Source organism: Pollachius pollachius (assembly GCF_949987615.1).
Source record: "Pollachius pollachius genome assembly, chromosome: 12".
NCBI classification, from domain to species: domain Eukaryota; kingdom Metazoa; phylum Chordata; class Actinopteri; order Gadiformes; family Gadidae; genus Pollachius; species Pollachius pollachius.
The window spans coordinates 10,283,624-10,302,793 of record NC_136945.1 but is presented as its reverse complement, the minus strand read 5'-3'; the positions used below and the strand labels follow the sequence as shown (position 1 = coordinate 10,302,793).

Genomic DNA, 19,170 nt, shown 5'->3' with positions numbered 1-19,170 from the left:
TGCATAATCGATTGCAGTTCTGAACTTCGGAGAGATGACCTCTCAAAACATAATAAAAAATGACGATTGTTTTTCTTTTTTTGTTTTATTTACAGGATGGAAAACCTTATGTGATTGCATTTCTCCCTACAATAATGATCTTGTTCTTTCCTTTTCCATTCCTTTTAGATCAGTCTCTTCTTCTCCTCACAGGAAAATGATTAGCAAATCACTTACTTGATTTTTTAAATTTTTTGGTGCTATCTACACACTCCTGGTTCTACCAGACCTGGTAGAAAGTAGGCCTACCGGTCTACTGCAATTGTGACAATGAGCATCTTAACATGATATATGAGATAATCATTCAGCATAAATATATTCTTATATTTCATTGTAAGCATTTTTGTCCATTATTGCCCCCCTCGGTAACTTTGCAAGACATCCATTTAAAATGTGATTGTTTTCATTACTTGAATTGACAACGCTATTTTAGTAGGTTGTGCTTTTCCCCAACGTAGTTGTCCTTTGATTCATGAGTGGAGAGTTGACACAATTCATCGCAATGCAAGCAGTTGATTTTGTTTTAAGCTAGGAGGCTGGACTATGTTTATGTAATAGCTAAAGTACAACACTTTAAGCATGAACAAGTAAGAAAGCATCATTAGTTTTTCAAATGTACTGCTCCTCGTGAAGATGTATTTTCTAATTGATCCAGTGTAGCCATGTTATTTATACATTGTGTGCATCTGTTTTTAGGCATGTGTGTATCTAAAAAGAATAAAAAACAATTTTGACCATTGCTTTAAAGTTATAGTATTCTGATCATTATACCCATATAATCAGCAACGTTCTTGCATATGACAATTTTGCTATATGTAAACCTACTAAACAGTACGTAAGAGTAGTCAAATTAACTTGCCGACCTGCTAAACCTGTCAACCTACCAACTAATTAACAATCCCCAGATGCAAAATCCTGGTCAGCCAAAAGGTGATCGTGTTTTAGTCATTTAAGTCTAATTGATCAAAATTCAACAGATTATTTCCCTCGGACCAAGCCGCGTGCTGCGCTCCGTCCATCTCTGAGGCTACCTGGTTTCCACTGGCCAAAGCGTGACTCTGTCCACCGATAGTGGCATCACAGTCTGGGCAGCGTCTGCTCTCCATTGCCCCTCCGCACTCCGTTATGATATAGACATGGCCGTTTGGACACTTGTACCAGTGACCAGGTGGCAACTTCAGAGCTGAGACGACCATCGCCTTCTCCTTATCACTAATGCCAAGGCCCGTGTAGGGGATCTTTTCTTCTATATCCTTTAGGGCCAGCTTCACTTTGACTGCATCTTGTTCAGTGAACGAGTCAATCTTATCCAGAACCCTCCTGATAGCATCTACCTCAGCCTGGATTTTTGTTATTTGTTGTCTTTGGTCTGCCATTGTGCACCTTGCATTGAGTTCAGCCAATAGGGTGAGTCTCTGCAGTTCCTTTTGCAGATCTGAGACTTGTTGTTCAGTGAATTTCTGATTTGGGTGAAGAAGCCATTGGAGGAACACATCGATTTTGTCCAAGAAACGGAGGCTGTGGTTTCCAGTCATCTCCTTCCTTTGGATCTTCAGAAGCATGGCGGCTCTCTCCATGAACAGCATTGTATGTTCCAGACCCAGCAAGTCATTAGCGGTGAGATCTGACTCTGACAATTGGCTTTGAACATGATTTTGACATTTGTATGGCAAATATGTAAGAAGTTGTCTGTGGTTGGTTTCCCATTGCACTTTGAGGGTGTGGCTTTCAGTTTCAATATCTATCTTGTGTCCATTTATCTTCTCCTTGACTTTCTCTATCTCGGCCAGGCTGCGGTTGATGTGAGAGCCGTAGCGAAGGTTTCTGCGGATCGGAGTGCGACATCTGGGGCACTCTTTCAGTTTGATGACCATCTGATCATTGTCCACTGACTGCTGGTCCAAATCCATGTATGTGTCCATTGCTTCGGACTCAACAATGTGACCACAGTCTTCCAGTTGAATGAAGTAGGCCTCGGGATCGTCCTCAGAGCCAAAGAATATTTCTGTGACCTCGTCGTGATCACAGACACGACACTTCTTTGGACATTTGTCTCCGCAGAGGCCTATGCAGGGGTGGCCACAGACCAGCATTTTGGAACAGGGCTTTGTGCATGGCGGGCGGTCACAAGGTTCGTGGCAAAGCTTGCTGCAGCTTTGGTGCAGACATTGCCAGGCGCAAGGCTCTGCGCAAGGGGCACAGGGTTGGCCACAACGTTTCTTGCACTTGCTGTGGATGCAGACGTTCTCGCAGGGCAGCTTGCATGGAGGGCACTCACCGGTACAAGGTTCCCTGCACTTATGGGAACAAATAAGCAGACGTTCACACTGGTAGGAGCATGGTAGGTGATAGCGCCCCTGGTTGCATTCGTAGCAAGTACCAGTACAGCTGTGGCCGCATTTCAGCTGAAGGTCACATGGGGTCCTACAGTTAGGCTCATAGTCCTTTGTCTTGTAGAAGCAGTTATCACTCTGGGTGTGTCCACACTTGAGAATGAGGGGGACCATTACCTTGCATTTAATTGTACATGGACCCCCACACAGTGCTTTGCATTGATGTCCGCACTGGAGACTTTTCTCACAGGGCTCGTTGCATTTGAAGACAGCAGGGTCCATGTAGCAAGGGACCATTTGCTTGTGCCCACAACCTGGTAAGGTCTTCTCAATCTTCACCGGACACGCTGGGCATTGACGGTGACAAGCCAATGGGCACTTGTGTCCACGATCACACAGTTTTCTCTCACAGTGTTTCTCACACTTGTACTTCTTGTGCTGGGGGTCATAAGGGTGGCATACTCGAGCACAAACATGGCCGCAGTCCAAGCGGAACTCACAAGGTGTCAAACACCCCCCTTCGGGGGCTTGTTTGAAGTCCTCAGAGCAGGCGGCTTGGATCTGTTTTTCTGGGTGGTTCTGACAGCACAGAGTGAGCGCTTTGCCCATCTGTTCCTTCTCTTTCAAGGTGCCGAAGATATTGCTCCACAGTTTGACTTTGCTCAGTATTGCACTGTTTCCGATGCAGTAGAGGCCTTTCTTGGCGCGTGATAATGCCACGCAGACGCGGTTTGGGATGCTCAAGAAGCCCACACTGCCCATGGTGTTGCTGCGGACCAGAGACAGCAAGACAATGTCGTTCTCCTCCCCTTGGTACTTGTCAACCACATGCACTTTGACCCCTGCAAACTCGGAGGAGGGCATCATATTGCGCAGGCAGAAGAGCTGTCCGCTGTACGTGGTGAGGATAGTTATCTGTTCTGGATTGTAGTCCTGCATCAGAAGATAGCGACACAGAGCAACTACAAACATGGCTTCATGTTTGTTCTCGTGACTTTTCCCATCTCTGAGGTTTTCCTCTAGGTGGCTGTGCTCCAGGAAGAACAGATTGGCTTGGATGCCCTGTGATAAAGCAGACAATCGAGAATATACATTATGGCTATGAAGGGATCATCTATTTGGACATATACAAGTATTAAAATACATTTAATAGGAGGAAAAAGAGATGTTAGGAGACTATTTTAAATGTAGAAGGGACAAAGAAAACTACTTGATAGTAAAATAATATCAGATCAACAGATCAAATGCGCTAACAAACAAAAACACACACTGGAAACGCCATCTCCCCTCATAAGGTCATATGCTCTGAATCCCTCTAAATAGATGTAAAAGCCTCAGGCCAGTAGGTATGTACTGCTGGAGGAGAGAGCAGCAGATGTCTGCCCCCCTGAGGCAGAGGCAGTGGATTCAACAATCACCTTGACGTTGTCGTAGTCCATGACTGACGGGTGGTTCTCCAGCTCGGGGTAGATGTGAGGAGTCAGGAGGCGGGCGATGTCGGGCCTCATGCGATGCTTGACCCAACGACCACACACACACACGCACACACGCACACACGCACACACGCACACACACACACACACACACACACACACACACACACAAAGAGAACATTAAAACAGCCAGTCATTGTTTGATCTTTTGCTTACAAACCAATAAGGGACATCAGTGAAGCGTTGAACCCAAATTCAGAAAATATAATATAATATTTGTTTTGCTTTCATCATTTCAACATGTTTCATTTATTTTAAATATGTTTTGTATGTAGAAAGACCCATACATATTAACACACATCACATCAATATATATATTTAGGTCTACAACTTATGTCTACAGCATTTCATACTCTGACTGAGAAGAGTGAATATTTCCAGCCTTTCTTAAATCAAGGCAGGAGGCTGCCATCGTACCAACCTGATAGTTGAGCCTGACGAAAGGGAAACCAGTTTTCACCAGCCTCTCGAACATGGAAACCTCCAGACTGAAGTTCTTGGCCAGATCGTACACTGTAGCACTAGGCCGCAGCTACCAGGAAAGAAAATATCATACATGTATATCTATATATGTATGTGTTTTAGTTCAAAGCATGTCTCCTTTAAGGGCCTTGGTCTTTGAACATAATAACATTGAGACATAATTAAAATATTCTTCAAATTAACCCTGCAAAATACTACAACTTTTGTTCGAGTAATAATGTGTCAAGTTGCTTTACTTATAGCATATGTGATGGACACTTCTAATCAAGCGGGAATTATTGACTGTGCTATATTTCACTTGTGTTGTAGTTTGACTCTGCTCCCCTAATCCAACCCCCTCAGGTATGGAGCTTGCATTAGAGTACTGAGTATAGAATACAGAGTATGTCACACTAACATTTCACTGCACATCCTGTATGAGACAAATAAAAAACCTTTGAATCTTGAATCATCAGATTTAGTTATCCTTATGTGTCCACATTTTAGTGACAAAGGGAATAATCCCAGGGAATGGGTTTTATTCGTTATTCCCTTTTCATTTTGGGAAAAGGGAATAACAGGTTTTATTTGTTATTCTCTTTTCTTTTCAAAGGGCCTCTATTTTACCAGCAAGTGTGATGATGTTGATTTGCCAGTACAAGCTGTTTCAAAGTCGACAGTGTGGTAACATCACATGTGGTATTGTCCGTCCAGGTGTATGAAAGTAGGATTTATATTATTATGGTATCTAGATCTTCATTATCGTTAATTTTGGTATATTCTTTGGCAACATTTAACATTTTCATGAACATGTGTCTTTCAAGCCAATAAAGAAATTGAATTGAAGTTTATATAAAGATAGATGGATCGATTGATCACCCTACCAGCCCTCTCAGTGGACTGTATTGACTGGCTTGTATTGGCTAATCACCAGAGACCAGAGATGGGACAAAATCAATGTTTGGCAAGTCCTAAGTAAGTCCCAAGTCTTAGCAGTAAAGTCCGAGTCGAGTCCCAAGTCAAGACAGGGAAAGGCAAGTCGAGTCCGAGTCAAAGTCACACCAAAGCCAAGTCGAGACCAAGTCCAAGTCCCAAACTTTTTCAAGTCTTGAACAAGTCACCATGTATTTTTACTTAATAATGTCATTATTAGGCTATTGATCATAATTTCAACATATCACACTAATGTACAGTCATTTCTTATCAATACAGTTATAATATGTCCATTGTTTCTGTCTTCAAATGTGTTATGATATGCACATGCGCCGAAATCTTATGTTGTTAAAAGTAGCCCTGGGTAAACCACCCAATCTGGCAACACTGCCTGAACGTCCTCAAAATGTAGCCCAATAGGGCGGTAAAAAACGCCCAATCTGGCAACACTGCTGAACGTCCTCACCTCCAGCGTCAACGCAAATCAATGACACTAACTGAAACAAAGCCGATATGAACGATATCGAAATTCCGTTTTGATATTATTGAAGTGTAGACTTACTCGCTGTTTTTTTTTTTTTCATCTTCACAGAAGTGAATGCGTCTCGGGTGTCTAGCCCTCTAGGCGGGAAATAGACTAGATATCTAAAACAACAAATGTTTTTGACTCAAGACATGTCGAGTCATTACAAGTCAAAGAAGCAAAGTCTGAGTCAAGTCTCAAGTCAATAGCAGTCAAGTCTAAATCAAGTCGCAAGTCATGCATAATTTTGTCAAGTCGAGTCTGAAGTCATCAAAATCATGACTCGAGTCTGACTCGAGTCCAAGCCCTGTGACTCGAGTCCACATCTCTGCCAGAGACCCTTTAAAGGCCGTGTTGCAGGGTTCATTTTGCAACAAATTTGTGCAATTTGCTTGTTGGTAATAAAGATTGAAAGATTGTTATCCATTGTATTTAATGTTGTTAGGTATCACAAAATGGAATGTAATATGAAAAGGTAGGTACTATTTTAGCGGTTTGCTATTGATTTAATTTCCCCCAGAATGCAGAATTGCATGACATCACGTTGGGAGACACGGACCAAAGCCGCATTGAGACCCTTGAGAGTAGAGACTTGTAAGAGAGTGTTCAGCAGATTATACAAATACATAGATAAATACATAGATATTATATATAGTTAGTATATGCTACACGGGAACCTCCTAAGATGGCGCAATTTGATTGGTTCGCTATCTCGGGATATTGGGCAATATCCCATGATTGACATCTCAAACTCAATATTGTTTTCATCGCAAAATGTCCGCTAATAAAAACAAAAAAACTATTATCTTGTTTATTTTTGGAGTGCTCACATGGAGTATATACTAAAACATTTAATTGACAATTATTTACCTTAGGCTCCGTGAATAGTGGGGAATAGCCCCCTCGACCTTAGTTCTCGGGGGCTACTCCCCACTATTCACTTCCCCTTCGGCGAATAATTGTTAATTAATAGCCTAGATAGATAGATAGCCTAGTCAAGTCTTTATTAATGTAACGGGTACAAATAGACTGCGCCTTTAAGACGCATGATGGAGCCGGAAAAGGAAAGAGGCGGGAGAGAGAACGAGTGGGAAGGGGTGAGCGGAAGACAGTGAAGGACCCCGGCAGTGTGCAAGGCGAAGTAAGGCGGTTGCATGCTGTCTTTTTCGTTTTGTTTTATTAGTGCTAAGTTAAGTCTAGTACAGTTTGACGTCAACTAGGGCGCTGGGAGTGGTGCGGCGGTTTTACTGTCACTAGATATAAAGAAAACGTTGACTTTCACCCGGTGCTATTCACTGACAGTAAAAATAAATAAAAGTGTTGTTATTGTATGCACTGATGTTCATTATACGGCTGTGGGCCATCATACATGTTACTTGTGGTTCTTGCCACCTCTTAGACACCATAGTTCTAGTACTAGGCTGAGGCTACCTTCTACCACGTCTCCCCAACGTGACTTCATCGCCGAATGGCGTTAGAAAACACACGTTACTGCCAAAAACGACAAAAACTGGACTTTAACACTATTTTGGAGACATTTTATAAATTATATATATATTTTGAGTGCTTTCTGTACCCATTATTAAAAACTTCCGGTTAACCTGCAACACAGCCTTTAACTAAAGTGCTGAAGTGACATGGTGCAGCTTTAAGACCCAACATGTGTTCTCTGTTGTTGTTGTTATTGTTGTTGTAACAGTACCTGCTGGTGGTCTCCGATGAGGATGAGGTGCTGACACTCTGGGTTCAGAGAGGTGATGGTGTGGGCCTCCAACACCTCAGCAGCCTCCTCCACTATCACCAGCCGCGGACGCACTTCCTGCAAGATCTTACGGAACTTGGCCGCCCCTGTGGTCGTCATGCCGATGACCTGGTTCGGCATTACACAACATTTTGATGTTTGGCAAATGAAACCTCTTGAATCCTAAGTCTTAGTTTTACCAAAAGGTGTTCTCATAAAAAGATAAGCAACTTGGCTGAATATGTGCATTGACCACCAGGGGTGCAAATGATTGTAGGCAGTATGCTTGATATTGCATATAATAGTGAATTCCCAATACCCTGTGAATAGCCCACTTAAATCTTAAATAGATGGAGATTAAAATCCCATCTCCGTGCGTTACACTCTGTAAAGCACACTACCCGCGGTTTTCAAGTATTATACTGCAGTCTCTATCCTGTATGTTCCTTCAACCGGGGTGGCATAACTCTCTCACTCTATAATAGCTGTGGTTATACCTTGGCGTTGCGGAGGAGGCTGATTTTCTCGTTGAGCCGCACCTCCTCCAACCTTTCCACCGTGTTCTGGTATTCCTCCATGGACTTCTGAAGTTTATCTTGCAGAAAAGCCCTGTAACGTGACACCCATAGCCTGCAGAAGATGACATGGGGAGAGAAAAACACACTATTTTCTTTTACGATCCTCATCAGGAACTTCGGAACTTGGACCCCGTGGACGTCATGCCGTCCTTTTAGGGATACTATTTTTGTTACAAAACTTGAAAGAAAGTTGTATCCCATAAAGCCGGGGTTCTCAACCACCTGGCCGCGGACCGGTACCGGGCTGTGCAGGATTGGCCACTGGGCCGCAGAGATTTAGAAATAAAGCCTACTTTTTTTATATACTTATTGCATACTGTTAACAGACGATGAACAAGCTCATCTTTGTTTTTATTGGCTTGATGTTTACACAGTATATCATAGTCGTGTTGTTAGACTGATAAACTGTGACTGTCTATTGACAAAACTGTGTTTTATTCTTAAAATGGTCCTACAGTATCTGTGTTCATAGATTAGGTTAGGCAGGCATAGCATGGTTTGTGTACTGGTCGCTGCATTAGCGACCCCTACTGGTTGGTCGGGGCAGCTTTAACAACAATAAGACACCACAAGAAGTATGGCTTTCTGGACAGACGGGTCAGGATGGTGCTAGAGACCACTTTACATTAAACATTTAAATTTCCTTTCAGAAAAGACTATCTGCATATTAAGAAGGGTGTAAAGGGGAACTCCTCCCCCTTTACCCCTCTTACACACTTATTGTATGTAGTACCTCCTGTCACTTAATGTACGCAATTATTGTATGTTGTACGTACTTGCACTTAAAAATAGTACCTACCCTTGTGTAGCATCTTATCCTAGCTATCCTTGTTGTATATGGGGAATCGGTTTACCTAACAATTGTTAGTGCTTGGCACTTGTTACTATGACCATCCTTACTGTACCAACAGTGATATATTGTTATCTTTCTTCTGACAAATGTACTTATTGTAAGTCGCTTTGAATAACAGCGTCTAATTAATGCCCTAAATGTAAAATGTAAATTTAAACCGTGAAGAATCAAACCTTAATCTTACAACATTTTGTTCTGTTTTAATTTCAATTACATCATATTGCCAAAGATAATCTACTGTTTCACATATTTAAAGCTTCTTTCTGCATTACATACATTTATTTTTTAAATAAAGTAATAAGTAAAGTGAGGATAAACTATTTAAAAAAAAAGGTCAATAGGAAGTGAAAGTAAATAAAGTTCACCCATACCGATAAAGTCTCCATCGTTCTGCCAAACTCAGTTGCCAAATGTCAAATATGGCCATTTCCTCTGCTTTGGTCATATCTGATTCCTTATCCAGTTCCTTCCGGAATTTTCTCTTGATACTTTTCCTCTGGTTTCTCTGCATCTGAACAATTCAGAATAACGTAATATAATAAGGTTTTATTCTAGGTTACAATTCCAAAGTATGAAAGAACTACGATTGCTTAGATCACTTGCCTGTATTATTTCAGATGAATAATTTAAAGGTTTAGCAAGTGAAATTTATGATACGGCCATGGTCTATTCGCTCTTCCTAAATACTCCCATTGCCGTTGAGCAACGAACTCCAATCTTTCTTTCTTTATTTTATGAGGCACTTCTTAGCTGCCTTGACATGTTAAAAAAAACACTTCAAAAAGCAGCTAAGAATTTATAAAAGATGTATTAAAGATGCATGACGTCACTGTTTAACAGAAACAAGGCTGTCAGCTTTACCTGCCATTCCTGGTCACTCTGGCCCCCCTGTTGGCGGACGTTCTTAAAGTTCATTGCCAGAATCTGTTCCTCTGCTTGGTGCACTTCCTGCTGCCTGATCATCTTCGAATTTGGACGCTCAAAGCCGTCTTCGATAAATCGCTCATTGTGAATCTGGTCTGCTTCCTCAGCGATCTGGATCATCTCATCCGCTTCCGCTTCTGGGTCCGATTCAATTTCTGAGGCATTGAAACCAGAAATTGAAAATATTATTTACGCAAATCTTGTTAAAAAATGTGGCTGCTTAAAATTTCTTCCCATGCCACTTTATTTATTGATGTATGTAATTAATACATCAATGTGTGTATACAGTTTACAGGAGATTTGTGTACTGGCTTATGTCAATCTACTGTGATACAGACTGTGATAGTCAGTAGCTGCGTTTCCATCCCCCTGATTTTATGTGAATTTTGAAGTATCGAATCAGTAAACAGTGATGGAAACACCAAAATATGCATAAAAATCCTCTAATTCGCAAAAAAGTTTATCCGCTCGCTTGAGGTGGTTTTTGAGAAATGCGAAAGAGAGTAAATGCGTAAAAATGGGAGATGAAAACACTTCGAAACAGCTGTGACGTAGCGAACATTGAACACACAGTATTGACAACGTCCTTCCGATTTCCGCATAACGACCGGCCATAGCAACCCTGCCGACATCAACTTGTAGCGTCAATATATTTTTAAGCCTTTGTACACATAGACATCCTATATCCTATATATAAAAATTAGGATGTCTTTGTTTGCATAACCTTTAATTATACCGTGTCCATTAATCCCTGATATATGGATACCTACTAAGTAATTCCAGTCAAATTGTCTGTTCCGCCTTCAAAACGAGGGCTGGTACATTGTGGAAAATGCATTAAACTGTAATCAGAAAACGCGGTTATATGCTATAGACCCTATATTATCTGTGGTATAAAGGCTGCGGCAAATTTCGAATTATAAATATGAACAATGTATCCTTTAAATACGTCCATGGAACAGATAGCCAATGTGAATAATAGATACGTGTGGACCGCTGAAGAGGTAAAAATTTTCCTTGCTCTCATCAAAGAAAAAAACATTACAGCTATTTTAGATGGAAAACAACGCAATTCCACTATGGCCCTGTTTACACGAGGACGCTTGCGGGTAAAAACGACCAAATATTTTATCGGAAGTGCCTTTCGTTTAGACAGTGACAGCGTTTTTGGGGCTTAAAAACGCAAAAATCTGAAACCACCCTCCAGATGGGAAAACTTGAAGATCTGTAATTATGTTTTGGTTTTCGCGGCGCAGATAAGAGAAGTAGGAAGATTCTACGCATGCGCTCAGACATGGTGTTGTGTAAAAGTGTATCACAGCCCCACCTAGCCGCCTGACATGCATACCCAATCAAAATCCACACACTTTTGCGTCACCGTATGCACGCAGATTTCCTCCCGAAAACGCTCGTCTAAATGCGGAATAAAAAGTGAAGACGCAACGCCACTTTTGCATCTTCTGTTCAGACCGTCATCATGTAAACGTAGCCTATATATCAGGACCTAAGAGAGGATGTTATCCAAAGGATACGACAAGCCCTGGAATGTGTGTAGTTTTTCGCTCCAACCACTTGATGGAAACGCACCTAATTCAAATTACTTTTTTGCAAACTTTCTAAAGATTTGCTTCACCTTTTAGATGGAAACGTGTCTAGTGTAGCCAGGGATAATACAAAATTTATAAAAAATATATCATTGAAATTAAATTTAAATGTAATTTAAATATGAAATAAATGTTCTGAAGCTTTATTGTATGATCAAATTCTTCATTTTCTTTCAATTGTCAGGGTATAATCGAAGAAAGTCTTTGAAAGTATCCAACCTAAAAAATCCCTCAGGCCTCCCTCAAAATCCATTCCCCAAAAATAAAAGATTAGTTTGCAAGCAGGCCTCGACATTAATGATTGCCCGCTTGCCCGGTGTCTGTGATCGGGCAACTTAAATGTGAAATTTAGTTGCCCTCATTTTTTTTTTTCGAAAATACACCAAATATGCCTACAAAATAAACGTCCCCTATATCGCGGGAGAGGAACTTTCTACAGCGCTGTGCGTCGGTTTTCGGTAAAACAGGAGAATAAGAATCATAGCAATAATTTGTGTTCAGTCACATCCGTATAGCCAACGGCCACATACGGAATAGAAGAAAAAGAAGAGTCACTTTCGTTATGTTCCTTCAGCCTCAGAAAACTGGCCAAGTGTCAGGTAAATGTAACGGAAATAAATAAATAAAGACACCTGAAAATGAGACGCCGCCAGGATGTGATTCAAAAAGGCAAAGGAAGTTTCCGTGGGTCCGTCTTGCTGGCGGGTAAAAGTAAACTTATTGCGGTTGTGACTACCCCGCAATCGGATTCATCAACACAATTTCACTGCATTACGGTTGTAGTATGTTGAGGACAGTTTAGGACACCGTATCAACAAAAATCACGACGGCATGTTGCTATCGATATCTGTGAGAGAACAGCACTTAAATCTACGTTCCGGCTGCTATCTGTTTTAGGGGCCGTCTACAAATTGCACCCCACAGACTTCACCGTGGAATTGTTTCAAGAAAGAAATCCTCACAAATCAACAAAAATACATTTTGTCATTCTGATTGATGTAGTAGTTGCCAATGGTGGGCTGCTACTTACTTCAGGTGATTATTTGCTGATAATGAATCATATTACTTTGCATTATAGCAAATCGGGATGCAATTAATAGTTAGAAATATTCACCAAAAATCAATAAAAATAAATGTTAAAATAAATGAATATATCTATTAATTAATTTTGATGGTTGGGCTAGCTGGTTTGACAGTGTTGCAGCCATAATTGTTTTGTTTTTTATTTGAATAAATTATTATAATTCAACAAATACTTATTGGTTTTATACATTTTCTTAATAGGCCTACATTTTCCATTTTGGGCAAGTATGTTTTGCTATTGGGCAAATAAAACATTACAGAAAGAGCTTAAAAAAGCTTACTGTCAAGGCCCCCAATCTGTCTTTAAAGACTTATGGAAGACAGTGGTCATGTGCAATGAGCGCAAGAGAATGAAAATGCTTTCGGAATGTAAAGAGGATGTATGAATATGACAAAAATGCTTTGCAATGAAATAAATTGCCAACCCTAACTTTAAATTTGTACAGCCCTTTAATATGGATGGCTGTTTTCTTCAACAGTGACGGAACCAGAAGGGCAACCATTAAAGTAGTTTACTTTTTTGTTGTTAAGCAGGAACCTCACCTTCATGTGCTTCCTCTTCCGCTTCCTGCTGGAAGAATGTGGTACCTAATCCCAACCACTCAACCATCTGACTCTGCCTTTTTTCTCTTGAATGCAGCTCTTTGTACCAGCCAGCTTGTTGGGAGAATTGCATGGAAGATTAATGATGTACATTAAAAATATCATATGAATAATATGAAAAACAAACATAATTAAGTCGCTCCATATGAGCATGCTGTTTGTGTCTGTTCGTAACAGACACAAACATGAATAACTTACAGATGGACCTTGCAGGCGGTTCCAGACTGGGCCAGTGTCTATCTGAAATGTATTTCTGTAGAATGTACTCGCGGAGGACCCCCTTCTGACTGCACTGTAGTTGTACCGAGTGAAGATTGACCTCATGCTCCCGACTTTGCAGATCGCTTATAATCTATTAAAAAAGGTTTAATCGATTCAACATTGTATTCGTAATTGTGTAGGACAGTGTTCAAATAAACACGAAACGCAGCATAAAACATAACCAAAAAGTTGCTCAGGTGGATAACAAAAGTATCTGACCTAAGAAGAGCTTTAGGCCAGCCAGACAGACAGACAGCCAGACAGACAGACAGCAAGACAGACAGATCTCCTATCTAGTTGTTGTTGCTATGATTAGCGGTAGGTCAGTTTGTCAAGGGATCTCACCTCTGTAAAAGCATATCGTAGGTGGTTGGGCATTTTTCTATCCAAATTCCCCTTACGGAAGGCTTCCATTAGATGTTTAAGGATAAAGGGCTTTAGGTCCTCGCTGCTGCTCCGGCCCCCAACTCTCACAATGCCTTTTCTTAGAAATGTATGGATACCTTCAAATATCGAAAGGAAGAAGAAGCAAGAGAGAAAAACTTAAAGCAGTATGAAGCAATTTCTAGAGTGGAATATGAGCAGAATAGGGTTGTACTCTCACAGAATTCCCAAAAGATGTTACCCATTCCAATACAGTTATATAGTGAATTTGACATTATCGATTTTCAGTTAATATCTATACAGACATAAAATTGTGCTTGCTCATAGCAGTTAGTTGACAGCGATTCGCCGATAGAATTAAGCTCTTCAGTGGTTTCTCCTGCTTCTCATCCATGTTGGTAGAGCGAGGTGAGACAGGCTCGGTGGTCCTGGTCGAGGGACGAAATGAGACCAATAGGAAGGGTCTGTGGGCCACATTGGCTGTGGTGGCAGTGGTGCTTACCCTCCAGGAACTGGTCCAAAGCGTGGTTTGTGTAACACACGACAAGCATTGGCGCAGCCTCCTGACCGGCACTCCAGAGTTCCTGGTTGGTCAACAGAGCCTTGGCGATTTTAAGGCCGACGTGGGTCTTTCCTATAGACGGATCAGAAATGTAGTTACAGCCAAACAACAGCACGACATGCTTGCAAAGCTTTACATTCCTGAGAAACCATCATCTCAGGTAAAACCGCCCTACTTTGAGTATGTTTCATCCTGAGTCTAGTTTTAGCTAGCCTGAATCGGCATGGGGGCCTTTAGCAATTGCATGATTCCCTGTCTCCAGCGAGCACCCGTCTCAGACCACTAGGTGAACTCAGGACCAAATACATTCCCTCACCTCCTACACTAGATAAGACATTCCATGACTACAGGGTCTCACCAAAACAAAAGCTTCTGGTTTGATTTGAATCATCAAATGTTTGTCGACCATTCAGATACAATCATCCAAATAACTGGATGAGAATGAATCGGATTTGGAAATCCCATTTTTGCTATAAATGATCAGGTAATCCACCTTCGTTTTGAGCCAGTTTTTCAAAGCAACATTGGATTGGATAACCTTGATCCAGATACAAACTGATCAAGATACAAATCCTACTAAAAAACCATTGATGCGGATCCAACCAGGATTGGAATATGAGATCTAATCCTACAGTGTGTTCCCCCACTTTTTGTACCTCTCCTCCCAGCACGACTTTGCCACATCAGAAAATATGTGAACCATCCGAAATCAGCTATGAATAAATATATATATAAATATATGTATAAAACTTGAATTGCCAATTAATGTATATTTTTCATCTATGGTTAAAGTAGAAGTGTCTACCAGTGCCAGGGGGTCCTTGTATGATGGCTAGCTCCTGAGTGAGAGCCAATTGAAAGGCTTCCATCTGAGACTCGTCCAGGTCGAGGGTCTCCTTGGCAGGCCAGTCAGCATGCCTGAGGCAGTGAAAGGGCTCGATCTTCTGGTTCTTCTTAGGGTCTGCCACCTGTTCCAGGTTGTACGTGTCGTTTTCCCTCAGATACCGTGGGGGTTGCACATCTGGGCTGCACTCCACTATATACCTGAAGTGGACACATTGGGGATTGACACATTGGGGATTTGGTTGTGAAATAAGGACATACAAGTGATTCAGGGAATTAAAGAGCATCCAATGTGATGTTGACTTACTGAAGAAAAAAAAGTAAGGTTTAATGAGGTGTATTACATTAATTATTATCTTTCCATAAATATGATCTCACGCATCTCACATTGTATCCTGCAATGTCTGTACATGCGTTTTTTTGTTAGCGGAAAACAAAACAAATATTTAACCTCTGAAAGGGAAGCTCATCTCCCTGTACTTCCTGCAGGCCCTCCAGAACATGACGGTAGGCCTCAAAGTAGGCAGACGTCTCCACCATCAGAAAGAGCTGATTTGTCTGTAGGAAAAGGTAGGTTATTGTTGCTAGATATTCATTATACAATGCCACCTTAGTACTCAACACAGTAACACACAGTAACACAGTAAAATACACAAACTCCTACCTGCATGGTTGCCAGCTTTTGTTTGCTCTCATCAGAAAAGATGACCTGAATTCTGCCTTTCTTCAAGTCGTTCAGCTCTCGTTCAGATACTGTAGCAAACAGGATGCTCTCAAAATTGTCACACGACATGCACAACAAAGAACCATAGAGTAACCGCTTTGAGCTTTCCCAGCGAACAAACTGTTGAAAAAGATGGTTCCTTCATTACATCATAACAGTATAATCAAAACAATGTTAAATTGTTGTTGTGATTAATATAGAAAGGCAGTTGGACGTCGGTCCACACACTCACCTTCAGAGGCTCAACGTCAAATTCGATAACATAGGCTAAGCCTGAACGTGTGCACAGAGGCGACTCCAATTTGGCGTCAAAGTACACACTGATGTCATTGAAGCGCTCCTTCTTAAGCTGCTGGGTATTCCCCATGTCCAAATCGCTCCAGATCAATCTCTGGATCCCCTCACGTAGCGGCCTCACAAAGTCCTCTCTCAGCAGTCGGAAGTGTGTGTCGAGGTAGGTTTCTGTGTTGGCGTGTTGGCGAGTAGTGGCGTTGGGCCTCAGGTAGGGTGTCTTATTTTCATGGAACTCCTCTCGCGTTGGATAGATGGGTATTGTACGAAAGTTCTCCAGATCTTCCTCACCTGGATAAGAAGCAGTTTGCACCTTTACAGTTTTACAGTTAAAGTAAATTTGTATGCATGTTACAAATTAATGAGTCTCAAGTCTAAATCTTTGCCAGCATTTTAAACTAGTCTTAAACAATAAACATCCGTTCTTAATAATTGATGACCTTGGTTGTCGAGTTGGTCGGATAAGAGTGGAAGGAGGTCCCGGTCTGAACGCAGGCTCCCCTCCCTGGATCTCTCTTGGAGTTGCTGGCTTAAAGCCTGGATGTCTTCCAGCTTTTCTTCAGTTGAACGTGCGATGTCAACCCCAGAGTCCCTCAGGCCAATGAGAGAGGCCCGCAAGAGAACCACCAGCACAGACACAGCCTGGACTGAGCTGGCTGGGAAGATGCTGAGCACCTGCCGCACCAAATAATATACATTATAATAATAATCATAATAATCATATTCACGACAATCATAATCATAAGTCACTTATGACTGGACACACACACTGCAAATATATATAATCAATACATCTTCTCCATCAACAAAATCTGTTCGCTTACTTTGATTGAACTTTAACAGCAACTATTTACGATCACTTTGGTTGTTAAAACATTGCACAACAATTGGGATGTCATTTAGTGTGTACAGCTGCCTATGCAGCCTTCGTACCTTAGACAGGACAGCTATCATGTTGTCAAAGTGCTGCGGGTACTGTTCCCTGCGGGTGGGGTCGGACTCTGAACTCATTCCGCCTACGTATTGCGGGAGGATGGTGCGCAGGAACCCGCTGTCCTTCACCACACCAGCAAGGTGCTGGACCGTGCTCCTATCCACGCGCGACTGGAAGGCCCTGCTCAGGGCAGAGCAAACGAGCTGCACGAAGTCATGCCGGATGTCTCGCTCCTCCAGGAGCGCTTGAAAGGCAGGAGAGGAGGAGAGGGTGATGGCCACCTCGGAGGGCGGTTTCTCAGAGAGCTCCGCCAGCATCGTGTAGGTCATCCTGCGACCCCCCCCTCTACCCCGACTACCACATCGACCCCCTCTGGCGCTCTGATCTCCTCTCTGAGCAGCTGGCGCTGTGCCCGTCAAACTCCCGCTTCTCTCTCTTGCTGCATGACGTGCAAATTCACAGGCTCCAGGGGCCATCCCACCACGCCTACCCCCCCTGCCGCCTCTGGCGTCTCCTTCTCTCCTTTCTCTATCCCCTGTTCTTCCTAATGATCTATCTCCACCCCTCCATGATCTACCTCCTCCCCAACTTGTCCCTCTCCCTTGTCCTCTGCCTACTTGACTCACATCAGGGCGTCTTTGATCTCTCCAACCTCCTCTACTTCCTCCTATCCCTCCTCTGTCCTCCCATGGTCCTGTGCTCCCTGTAGCAGCCGTGCCATCTTTACCCCCACTGTATTCTCCTCCGCCTTTTACTCTGCTATTTCTACACTCACTACTGGCCCTCGTCTCTCCCCTGAAAGAGTCGTTGTCACCTGTATGATTCAGGGGGGGGAGCAAAATTGTTAGCCAGTAGAGACAGTGTAGTAGGCTATTACACTGACACGTTTCAGACATCCTCTAAATTACCTCTTCCACCATTTCTCTTCATGGATTCTCGACGCCCTGTGTTTTCAGTTGGTCCATCCATACTTTAAAAGGTCGCTAAAGAAAAAGAGGAAGGCATAAAATTATGTTAGTTTAACAACTTCATGTCAGAACTCTGCAATCGCTGCCACCTGCTGGACGCAGTTAATACGTGCAGGACAAACTAAGTTTCATTTCCTCCCGATGATCTCTGGAAATGGATCGGTATACGCTTTCGTTTTCAATGCACATCGAAAAATTATAGGAATCCCAATATGAACACAATATGAATGTAAGGCAACAATTATTTTCTGTAAGGAAGTACAAATGATACGACTAACGTTATATTTTGTGTTACTTCTGCTACTAAACGGAAAACTACAACTATATTTTTGTACACAAATACAGGTTCCACATGAATAAATTATAATCATTAATAATTATAATAATAATCTATACAATGTAACTCGGGGACTCGAGCACTATGTTTGATGTTAGCTGGTTCATATTGAATTTGCCTAGGTAAAATAAGCGTTCCCATTTAGCCTATAAATACATCCTCACAATTATGTTATTTCAAGTCGTCATAGTTAGGGTTAGTAGTTAGATTTACACCCTAAAAGACAATATTTACTTTGTAGACCAACCTATTCCTGAACGAACCCTTCGCGATGCTGCGGTGGCCAACTCTTCACGTTTCACATGAAGGCTCTGAGTGAAGGGTGCGCCTGTGTTGCTGAGTGTGACATCATGTTTATTTCCCTGGTTTCGTTTCTCCCCATTTCATTAGTTTATGTTTCATTTGCAATTGTAATTGCAAATGTGAATTATGCTGATGAATAATTATAACCTTATATAAACGGCAATATATTAAACCTTTATTTCTGTAACAGTATTTATATGTTATTATCTTATCCTCGGATTTTCGAATTTATTGTAACGTTCTATTGGACAATCAATAAAGACCTCTAGCTATTTATTATTGATTGGCCAATAGTCATTTCGATTTGTTCAGCTTCATTTAGGTATTTTATCATAGATCCATCCAACTTTGCGTTTTTATCACTAATATACTGGACTAATATAATGTTCCTCTA

General features: G+C 41.8%; 1 protein-coding gene across 3 annotated transcripts; it reads right to left on the bottom strand.

The window, feature by feature from the left end:
- Window positions 1-122: 122 nt before the first annotated feature.
- On the bottom strand, window positions 123-18,821 carry LOC307084333 (NFX1-type zinc finger-containing protein 1-like). Of its 3 annotated transcripts, none has more exons than XM_079748670.1 (19): window positions 18,721-18,821; window positions 18,077-18,151; window positions 17,168-17,982; window positions 16,675-16,909; window positions 16,176-16,525; window positions 15,884-16,063; window positions 15,671-15,777; window positions 15,182-15,420; window positions 14,317-14,448; window positions 13,776-13,933; window positions 13,368-13,521; window positions 13,110-13,223; window positions 9,817-10,034; window positions 9,327-9,466; window positions 8,022-8,154; window positions 7,486-7,653; window positions 4,287-4,397; window positions 3,791-3,886; window positions 123-3,434 (listed from the first exon to the last, which is right to left on the bottom strand). In XM_079748670.1, the coding sequence occupies exons 2-19, from the start codon at window positions 18,135-18,137 to the stop codon at window positions 981-983; spliced, it is 5,865 nt and encodes a 1,954-aa protein (XP_079604796.1). In that variant the 5' UTR covers window positions 18,138-18,151; window positions 18,721-18,821; the 3' UTR covers window positions 123-980. The 3 variants fall into 3 exon arrangements, with proteins under 3 accessions (XP_079604796.1, XP_079604798.1, XP_079604797.1); XM_079748672.1 differs by having other exon boundaries at window positions 17,168-17,412; XM_079748671.1 differs by having other exon boundaries at window positions 18,708-18,788.
- Between the last annotated feature and the right edge of the window lie 349 nt (window positions 18,822-19,170).